The sequence below is a fragment of the Heliangelus exortis genome, chromosome 1 (genome assembly GCF_036169615.1).
Source record: "Heliangelus exortis chromosome 1, bHelExo1.hap1, whole genome shotgun sequence".
Taxonomy (NCBI): Eukaryota; Metazoa; Chordata; class Aves; order Apodiformes; family Trochilidae; genus Heliangelus; species Heliangelus exortis.
Genome location: NC_092422.1, coordinates 169,605,266 through 169,616,165, shown reverse-complemented (window position 1 = coordinate 169,616,165; position 10,900 = coordinate 169,605,266). Strand labels below are relative to the sequence as shown.

General features: G+C 41.0%; 1 protein-coding gene across 2 annotated transcripts in view; it reads left to right on the top strand.

Annotated features, from left to right (window-relative positions):
• Positions 1–303: 303 nt before the first annotated feature.
• PNPLA8 (patatin like domain 8, phospholipase A2) overlaps positions 304–10,900 on the top strand; it is a 32,150-nt gene continuing 21,553 nt past the window's right edge. Inside the window, exons 1-7 of one of the 2 annotated variants that reach the window (XM_071733634.1) lie at positions 328–568; positions 821–973; positions 1,695–2,909; positions 3,672–3,821; positions 4,895–5,046; positions 6,377–6,471; positions 10,453–10,624. In XM_071733634.1, the coding sequence (XP_071589735.1) occupies positions 1,788–2,909; positions 3,672–3,821; positions 4,895–5,046; positions 6,377–6,471; positions 10,453–10,624 (1,691 nt within the window). In that variant the 5' untranslated portion in view covers positions 328–568; positions 821–973; positions 1,695–1,787. Of the gene's footprint in view, positions 569–820; positions 974–1,694; positions 2,910–3,671; positions 3,822–4,894; positions 5,047–6,376; positions 6,472–10,452; positions 10,625–10,900 lie in introns of both variants that reach the window. The other variant, XM_071733633.1, reaches the window with a different exon arrangement.

Here is a 10,900-nt window from a genome sequence, read left to right as displayed (position 1 = left end):
GGAGCCACGCCGGGTCAAGGACCTCCTCCTCACACAGCCCCTTCGCTCCCCGCGCCTCAGGGAAGGGTGGGGCGGCACCAATGCCCCGGTGCTACCGGCAGCACCGGACGGAGCCACCCCCGCTCCCTCCGGGAGTCACAAGGCAGCGGCCGCCCCGAGCAGCTCAGAGGCAGAGAGGGCGCGGCTTGGGCCCCGCCCCGCCCCGGCCCCCCCCCTCCGCGTGCCGCCCCGCACGTCGCCGGACACCGCTCGCGCGCGGCCGCCGTGACCTCTCCAGGCACCGCCCCGCGTCACGGCGCCCGCCCCCCGCCGCTGTGACGTCACCTTCCCCCACCGGCTGCTTCCGGCGTGCTGGGGGGCGGCGCAGCCGCAGTAGCGCGGCCCGGCCGCCCGCCCCGCTCAGCCGCGGTTACTGCTGTTGTGGCAGTCGCCGCCCGCTCCGCTCCGCCCGGGTGGTCTCGCTTGGGCCGCGGGCCGGCCCCCTGCTCGTGAGGGGCGGCAGGCCCTGCCTGGCGGTGGGCGGCAGCCCGAGAAGCGGGGGGATAAGCGGGAGCCGTGGCACGGCAAGGTACCCGCTGCCGGGTTGGGCCGCGTCGCTCCGGGGTCTTAAATGGCCGCGGGGAGGTGGGCGGGGGGGGAGGGGGGCGAGCGCGTGCCAGGCACGCGGGACTCTGGTGCGTGACGCAGGGGTGGGGGTGGGCGCGTGCCGTGGGGCCGTCACCGGGCAGGGACAGGACGGGACGGGACAGGACGGGACGGACGGAACGCGCCGCTTGTTTACGGGGCCGCTCTCGAAATCTTTTCTGCGAAATGTCGCAAGGTGTTACTAGAACCCCGCTCCCCTCCCGGGGTAGGAGGCGCCCCGGGCCCTATATATGTCCCTGGCCGCGGCTGCACGGTGGAGGTGACCTAGCAAAAGACCAGGCTGAGTAGGCCAGGCGCCGCGTAGGCTCAGGCATCTGCTGAGGAAACTGTGAGTAGCCAGGCTGCTGCCTGGGGCGGTGTCGCCTCTGCTGCTGTTTTGGCGTCTGCCCGCACAGGTGTTACTCTGCCTGCCCTCCTCTGGCCCCTGTCACAGCAGCTGAAGCAGTAGGAGCTTGCAGTTTCGCAAATAGTGTGTTTGCTTCTGCGGTTTCAGCGCAGCACTTGTACACTGTGTAAAACTCTGATCAATCTCTGAAGCTTCTTGTTCTCTTATGTGGAGTAAGGATCATTCATATGCTGCCTTTAGCTCTTGGGATAGCAACGTTTTGTTTAACTTGTGGCTTTCTTCTGAAGCTTTACTCAAAGAACTGGTGTCTTTTCTTCTGGTGAAGGAATTGTGCAAAGGGGTGGTACCTCAGTGACAGCTGTATTTGAACTTTGGTCTCTGTGCAAGAGAAATTTCTGGAAGGGTACAAATGTTTTAATATTAGAAAGACCAGCATGTGATTTCTTTCATGTCACTAAATGCTTTCAACAGTTGCTGAATATTGCTCAAAATGGGCTTAAACTGGCCTTTAAGGAATAACTAAATGTTGGGTGACACTACCAAATGTTCAGAACAGTAGGTATCCCTGTGAGATTATTTGATTTGAGTGCTTGTCTTCTCTGAAAGAATACACAGGCCGCATCTGCATTAAGCAATGTTGTGATTTTTAGTTTAACTTGTTATTAGTTTTGGGGTTCCATTGTTGGTTTTTTTCATTTTTCAGATAACACCGTGATACACAGGAGTTACTAATTGAATTGAATTTTCTGGAATGAAGTAGACAAGCAACACAGAAAGGTCTAATTATTTTTAAGTAATGACAGTTCATTTCTCTTTAGACACATATTTGTTATTTTTGATTAACCCAAAAAGTCTTTGGTGGAAGCAAAGAAACAAATACCTGCATTTGTGTAGACCTAAAGTCTGCTGGAGGATAAACCATGCTGATCACCTGAGAGTTTTTCATACAGCTGAGCCTCGGTGTAAATGGGTCAGAAGCAGGACATTTTGGTACAACAAATATGTTTACAGCTATGACTTTTTATACTACAGAGTTTCTAAACTTTTAACTTCTTCTTCCAAAGGACTTACAAAAGTGAGCAGTCGCATGTCACGAATTAGGAATACTATAGAATCTGTTTCAAAGGCAGTGTCTGGCACTCACAGTGAGCTGGTTTCACGGATAGCTCGATTAAAGTCACACTCTGGTACTCTTGGAAAAGCAAATAAAAGTAATGGAGGTGCAAATAACAGTGCGAATCTAGAAAAGGATGAACAAGTTACAGATGCCAGATCTCAGAAGGATTGCAACAGAGGCCCAATTGCAAACGAATCAGCTTGTGCAAATGAAAACTCAAAGTCTGTGTTACTGAGTTCAAGTAGCACCAGTCAAGACATTCCAGAAGATTCAGCATCTACTAAGCCCCACCTTTTTCACGCAAGCCGCTTTTCTACAAATTTTGGAGAGACTTACAACTTTGTAGCTGATCATATAAACTGGTACTTTAATAATAATTTTCATATGGATAAGGGGAAAAAAAGGAATGCTTTATTACAGGACTCTAAAAGTGAAGAGAGGAATAAGCTTGATTCATCAGAAAGTACTGTAATGAGTGAAGAAAAGACAGTGGATTCAGCAGCTACATTGGCTCCTGAAGCAGAGACTTTGAGTGCTGAGAAGTCAAATACTGTTCTTCCAGTTCCCACTAAAAAAAGTATTGCAAACTTCCTTTCCTATCCCAGTAACAGTGTACAAGCTTTTGTAGACAGTTACATTGGTGGCTTGGTTCCCAAGTTAAGGTCTGATACAAAAGTTGTTTCACAAGAAAAGAGTAAACAGCTGGAACAAGAAGTATCTGAAAAAGATGAGGAGGATAAAGCAAAAGAGGCTAAAACTGCAGAAGAGAGGGAAAAGCATATCTCTCTTCAGAGAGAAAAGGCAAGTTTTTGTTTACTTTTATTTCTCTATACATTATTTCTATGTATATGTATACCTTATAGAAGTTTATACTATACACATGTGCATATATCTATATATGTAAACTTACATACCTATACAAACACAAGTATATAGCTTCTCTATATATGTATTTATGTTTATATTTGTATTTCCATATAAATACATATATACTGATTTATGAGTCTATATGTATACACATGTATATAAGCATAAGCACACTGTAAGTTATATGTAAACATACATATATATACAAGTACTTCCAATGTATACATGTGTATGTATACATATAAAAAATTATATATTTTTTATATAGGCATATATGTATATAAGTACATGTATGTGTGTATAGTGTGTACATTTATTAATGTAGATGTAGGTAGATTTACTTGCCCCCCCCCTTTTCTTTTTTTTTTGTAGTTACAGTAATTTTACACTCCTTTACGGTCCAAATACAGTGATTTCAGAGTTGCTCTGAAGGTAAATCTTGAGTACATGCTGATACATGTTTGTTTGGTTATTGTTGCTGTGATCTGCCTTTTTTTATTTTTCTGGGAAACAGAACCGAGAGGTTTCCTGATTACATTTAAGTAATGCTTACTTAGAAACTGTACTGGACCTCCGGTGCACCATGCTGTCTCCTGCTTCTGAGAAATCTTAAAATAAGTTTGGAACTACTCCTGGAAAATGTTCCATGTTTGTTAGAGTATATTTATGTTATTTGTATAACTTATCTTTTTTTAGATTATTGCAAGAGTGAGTATTGATAATAGGACTCGAGCTTTAGTTCAAGCCCTACGAAGATCCTCTAATCGAAGAGTCTGTATCAACAGGGTTGAAGAACTGACCTATCACCTTCTAGAATTTCCTGAGAGCAGAGGAGTTGCAATTAAGGTGAAAGCAGTCTTTATGCTTTGACAAATAATAAATACCTGATAGACAGTTGACATAGAGTAACTATAAAACTTTCTTCTGTGCTTTTGTGGGCTAGTAATATTTACTTTTTATAAAGATTATAGTGTCAGTATCTCCTTTGTAGTGTTTTGGTTTTTTTTAGCTGGTTCAAGAAAATTCATCTGCAAACTATGAGTAGTTTAGCTTTAAGGCTTTTAAGACTGCAGTGTTTAATTTAGGAGCACACAACGTTGTCATGTGAATAGACAGTGTAACTTTTTCTAGTGGTAGGCAAAGGTCACACACTGTGTCCTCTGTCAGCATTGACCAGACAGGAATGTACGGTACAGTTGAACTGCATATGCACAACAGTTTTTATGCTTGTTTGCATGCTTCCTGCGAAGAGAGATGACAAGAGTGGAGTATAACCATCAAATAAGTCATGTAACCTAGTTCTACTCATTCTGTTTCCTGCAGTGAAAGGACAGGAGGTGGGTGGAAGACTATTCTAGCAGTACTACCCAATCACAGCATTTCTCAGTCCCATGTCTTTTTCCACAAGGCGTGACAGAGGTGTGACATAGATTGTAGAATTGCTGGAAAAGGGATCTTTGGGAATGGAGTGGAAGCCAGATAATGCAGGCAGGGCTTTGATTTTTCTGTTGTTTTTATATTAGTGTGCTTTGAAGGCATGTCCTGTTGTGATACTTATTCAGGAAAATCTGGGCTTTTAGCTATAATTTTTGTGCTCTATACTTAAGTTTATATTTGTCCAGTGTGACATTAATGTCAGTAAAACTAGGCTGCTTGTAAATACAGCTTTTCTAGCTATTTGAAATATTTACATTTCACGTTGATTGTTTAATTCTAATAGGTAGTTACTTTAGCAGTAAGGGGTATATTACATAATATCAGAGACCTTTTCCTTGTGAGAAAGAAAGATGAGTAAATACTTGGAGAAAAATTTATTAAAAACTGTATTACTTTTATGCTTAATGCCAAAGTAGTAAATTTAAGCATAGATACATTTGTTATAAGCATACAGTTAGAATAAAATATCTTTTTCTCAATAGGAAAAATTAATCCCATGCCTACTGCGACTGAGACAGTCAAATGACGAAAGTCTTCAGGCTGCTGTTAGAGAGACTTTAGCTATAATTGGATATACAGACCCTGTGAAGGGCTGGGGAATAAGAGTCCTCACTATTGATGGAGGAGGAACAAGGTAAAACTTCTGGTTTTTTACATACTTGTAGTCACCTTTGTACTGTAACTAGAAATGTGATTTCAGTTTCTCTTTGAAAAGTTTGTGTCCAAAGATGCAATTTATAATTTACAGTTACGTTACATTTCACTGTTGGTTTTGTATTCATTTGTGGTTAAGATTCCATGCATTAGTAATCCTGTGACACTGAAATTACTTACCCATTTAAAGCTTGCAACACACTTAAGTGCTTGGATTGGCTCTTTCTCATTTTGGAAGTAAATTTAGTGGTTATTAGTCTGCTCACAAGCGTAACGTCAGAAATACAAAATTGATGTGATATGCTAGAAGTAGTTTATACTTTCACAATTGTGTTAACTTAGTAATGCAAAAAATGTCCTTTTCTGGAGGGTGACCTTCCTTAGCAGGACTGATCTCCCTTGAAAGAATAAATAGGCTAATGGTGAAAGCTATTCTAGTTGTTCTGTTGCTTTATATTTCTCCTACAACTTATGCTTTTTTTTTTCATTATGCTGCAAATGTCTAGTTATGTGTGCTCTATTTCTTCATGAATTTGTGCACACAATTTGTGCACACAATTTGTTAAGAGTCGTAGCAGAAACATGTCAATTGAATTTGAAGTTTGATGTTTACAAAATCTGTGTTTTCAGGCATACTTGAAGAAAACTTTCTGTCAAATATTTATTGATTCACAAATCTTTATTGGTGGAAAGTGTAATATGAAGTCATTGCAGAAGTAGATTTTCATGAACTTTTTGTTTCCCCATAGCATTTCTTTACTCACAATAAAAAATATAAGTGGTCTTCACTAAGAAATAAGTGTTCTCTAGCTCTTAGTTCAGCATTTAGCAGCTTTGCATGCCAGGCACACTTGTTTCATGCTATAGAAGCCTATAGAAGGCTCATGGTCTGGAATGTTCCTCCCGTTACTTCAGACATTTAGTTGAGGCAAAAAGCCCATATGCAGCAAAATAATGTGTCCCAAGGGGCATTGTATAGCTCTATTAAGACCCAAATTTAAATGTTATTTGTCTACCCAGGGTCCACATTTACATCAAATCATCATCCCTGAGCCTTTGCTACAAAACAGTGTATCTCTAGCTGTCAAGCACTGGTTTTGGTATGCCTGAGTATTTAATTTATATTTACTATTAATCATTCAATTTTAATTGTGTTGTTCTTTCATCCCCTGAAGTGTTCAGGATTCTTACTGTGGTAGCTATTCAGTTATTATAATTAGTTATAATTAAGCAAAGATGGGCTTAACTAGAGCTATGCAAGATAAAACTGCCTTTGTATGTGAAGGGGTTTTTTTGTGTGTGTGTTCCAGGGGCTTAGTTGCACTTCAGACACTACGTAAACTGGAAGAACTAACTGGGAAGCCGGTTCATCAACTTTTTGACTACATTTGTGGTGTAAGCACAGGTAATTGAGCCACACATTGGAGTTTTACTGTCAATATAGTAGAAGAACATCTGAGAAAAAAATGTAGATTCTGCAGAACTTGCTGGTTTCTCACTCTGAGTGTGAGTTGGGAAAGTACAGTGGTAATTTCTAAGGTCTTTCTTTTTCCTCACACTGATTTGTAATTTTTTCAATGAATGTGAAACCTTCAATTTTCACATAGATACATTATCTTAGATGTTAATGGGGCTTTAAAGACAACTAAGGTAATGTCCCTCAGGGACTGATACTGGACCAATAGTATTTCCTGTCATAAGTAATGACAGTAAGGTCTTGGATGATACTAAATTAGAGGAAGTGGTCAGTACAGTGATGCTCTCTGTTCAGATCAGCCTCTGCAGGCTGGAGAAATCCCTCAACAGGAACTACCTAAGGTTCCTAAGTAAAAGCTGAGTAGCAAGCTCTTCATCTGAGGTTCACTAACTGGTTAGAAACCAGCTTTGAAGAAGACCTGGTCCTGTTGGATCAAGCTGAACCAGTGTACCCTTGCATCATAGATAGCCAAGCACATGCTGGCTTGTATGCACAAGAGCGTGCCCAACAGATGAAGGGTCTCTGTTTTACCATTGTATGTCTAGTTTTGGGATCCTCAGTAGATCTGTAGCCTGTTGGGTACCTTCCTGTACATGCTGGGTGAGTATGGCAGGGGGCCAAGTGGATGGACAAGGGGACTGTAGGTCATGACATCCAGGAATAGGGTGCAAGTCAGCCTTCAGAACTAGAGAAGGTTAAGATGAGGCCTTTTTGCTCTTTCAGATATTGAGAAACCACAGACAAATTGGAGCTGAACTATGGAAGGTAGACAGTGATAGGAGAAAAGCCAAAAGACAGAGTGGTATAAGTTACAGTTTGATGTAATGAATCATGTTTTCTTTGCAAGGGTAGCCAGACACTGGAAGGAGTTGCTGGCTCTGTGGAATCTCCACCATGGAGATCCTCAAAGCTGAATGAAACTTGAGTAAGCTCTTCTAACCAAACCTGTTTGAACAGGAGGGTGGACTAATGACCTCCAGAGGTCCCTCCCAGCTTTAATTGCTCTGTGACTCTGTCATAGGTTATACCTCCCTAGGAAGCAAGTAGCTCTAAAGCATAAATTTCTCTTTAAAAAAAAGTAATCTCTTCTGAAAGTTATGCTTGACCAGTAGCAGCATGATGTTGATTTCCAGCAAAAGAGGTTTGTCATAGTTCAGTAGCTCAGTTTCCTCAAATTCTTCAGGTTTTTTACATTATACTTCCACACAGTTTATAATATTAAATGCGGATCACCGTGATTAGATACAATGTTTGTGTTACCAGAGATTTGCTTGGCAGACTCAAAATACCAGAGGTAGGGAAAATGTTTAGGTCTCCTAGATAGAATTTGTTTGTATGCACAGTATAGATTCCTACTTCACATTATTAAAACTGGACATCCAGAAATTGAAGGGGCCTGATGGATGCATCCACAAGTTCTGAGAGAGCTGGCAGATGTTATTGCTAGGCCATCATCATTCAGAAGTTGTAGAGAACAGCAGAGGTGCCTGAGGACTGGAGGAGGGCTAATGTCACTAATGAAGTGACATCTTCAAAAAGGGCAAGAAGGAGTACCCAGGGGAACACAGTCTCGCCTCCATCCCTGGTAAGGTGTTGGAAAAATCATTCTGAATGGCATCATAAAACATGTGAAAGCAAAGAATGTCATTGGGAGAAGTCAGCATGGATTCACCCAAGGGAAATGATGCTTGACCAACCTGTTTGCCTTCTGTGACATTGTTAGTGTCTGGCTAGATGAGAGGAGAGCAGTGGATGTTATCTACCCTGACTTCAGCAGGGCTTTTGATACTGTCTTCCTTATCATCCTTCTTAAGAAGCTCAGGAAGTGTGGGCTAGAGGAGTGGGCAGTGAGGTGTGTTGAGAGCTGGCTGTGTGACAGAACTCGGAGGGTGGTGACCAGTGGAGCAAGGTTGAGTTGGAGGCCTGTAACCAGCAGTGTCCCCCAGGGGTCAATACTTAGCCCAGTCTTGTTCAGCAGGTTCATCAGCAACCTGGCTGAGGGAACAGAGTGTACCCTAAGCAAGTTCACTTGATTATACAGAGCTGGGAGGGGTGGCTGACACTCCAGAGGGCTGTGTTGCCATCCACAATGACCTGGACAGTCTGGAGAGCTGGGCAGAGAAGAAACTAATGAGGCAGCAGCCTTCTGTGCCTCTAAAGGTTTTTGTCACAGGCTGTTTACTCAAGCTGTACTTGCAGAATAATTTCCTTGAACTGTGATTTTTTTGTGGTGTTTTTCTCAATTGGTCCACATCTGAAGAATGTCATTGAGGTCCAGATACAGCACTTCAGCTGAAGTCTTGCCAGTGTTGAATAAGGAAAGAATGTCTTTCAGGTTGTATTTTGCTTGTGTTGTGTCCCTCTGTTCTTAAACATATGCTCCTTAGCCCTCCAGGTTTTATTTGAGTATTTTCCCCTGAAGGTTTGGGTATCAAGGCTGAGATGATGGCTCGAGTGTAGGAGTCTATGATGCACAGCATGATGTGATGGAAGCATCATGAAGTTTTTCACTGGACCATCTGATAGACCCTGCACACTCTATATTTAATTTTGACCTTACTCTCCTGGGTGTGTCCTGTTACCATCCATCAGGTTTCAGCAAAGAGCTTTAACATGTACCTTGACTGATTTTATCAACTGCCCCTTGTGTGCAGACACGGACTGTTGTTTTTGGTGTTTTTCAGGGAGTCAATTGAAAATGAGTTTGCATTTAGTATGAAGTTTCTCTCCTTGGCTTTGAAATTGTTCACCAAAATAGCAAAAGTGTGATATTCTGGAGCTGGTGATAGAGAGTTAAAAAAGAAAGGTAGCAGAGGATTTGCATGACTCAGGAAAATGGTGCTGCTTTCATGTTAGTCTCTGTTGAATACAGGCATTTCATGATTTGGCAGCTGGGTGAGTTTGTGACTTGATGGGACTTGGATGTGTCAAGTAAGCCCAGGTTTTAGTTAGCATGTGTGCTAAATTTTAAAAAATTGAGACCATTAATCTATTGACCCTCTGCTGTCATCATGTTGGGGTTTGTGAGAGTTAAAGAAGCTTGAAAGCCATGTTTTCTTTAAAGCCATCTAATTTTCTTCATGTAGTTTTTTATGTAGAAAATTCATATTTCTGCATATATGTTTTATTCTTAGTTTCAAGAATTTCCTCCTTTTAAATTTAATTTTATTTAAACCTATTGCACTCATTTCCAAATTTGAAAAATTGTGTCCGAATTATTTCTAATGCTTAATTGCATGTCCTCACAGTATTGCACAATTAGATTTAAAGGTGCTATATGTCCCTTTCAGTTCAATACATATAAAAACTGTAATAATGCCTTAACTGTATTTTTTGGCAGCCTTTTTAATTGTATTTTGCAATCATGCTTTTTTGGGGGCTATTGATTTGTTCCTACAAGAGTAGGTTGTTACCAGTTTTAGGCACACACTAGATGGCAGTATGTATGAATGACTAATTATAACTGCAACAAAACATATTTCAGACTAGTCAAAACTCCCTTCTTTTTAGTTTTCCTAGAATTTTTCCTTACAGGCTCAGTTTTCCAAGTAACAAGTAATGCTTGAACTATATAGATTTTGCTTGCTCATTTCTTTTTCAAAATAAAGCAGTGGATTTAATTTGCCTTCTGCCATGTATGTGTTTGCAGGGATGAAATCTGTGAAAAGAAGTAATGCCATTTTTCAAATTCCCAGTTATATTTTTAAAGCAGACTCTTCTTATGTTATGTATGCAATTGTAAAACACAGTTTGTCATCTTTGAACAGGAATTCAGTGATACAAATGTTGATTGATCTTCCCTTTTCGTGCTAAATATTTCTGCTAACCTATAAACTATATTAATACATAATCCATGTTCATAATCTCACTCCAGGCTATGTTTTATATTTTAAAATATTTCTTTTTCAGGAGCTATATTAGCTTTTATGTTGGGGTTGTTCCACATCTCTCTGGATGACTGCGAGGAGCTGTATCGCAAGTTGGGATCAGATGTTTTTAAGCAGAATGTCATTGTTGGAACAGTCAAAATGGGTTGGAGCCATGCCTTTTATGACAGTGATATATGGGAAAAAATACTCAAGTAAGTAAAAAATGATCAGGTAAAAAATAATTAGTATAATTTCTGAGAGCCTTTGATTTTGTTATTGTTTCACTGGTAAGCAAGTTCTTAAAAAGCATCTAGAAAGGGTTGGTATATACTGTCATTCTTTTGAAATATCTGTTTTCATCGTTACCAAAACATTGAAAGCCTTTAATGTAATGACTTCTGCTTCTGGGGAATAAAGTAAGTTTTAGTGTACTGAATTCTGTTTATATTCTGGTACATTTCCCAGCTCTGCTTGATCTTACTCATTAT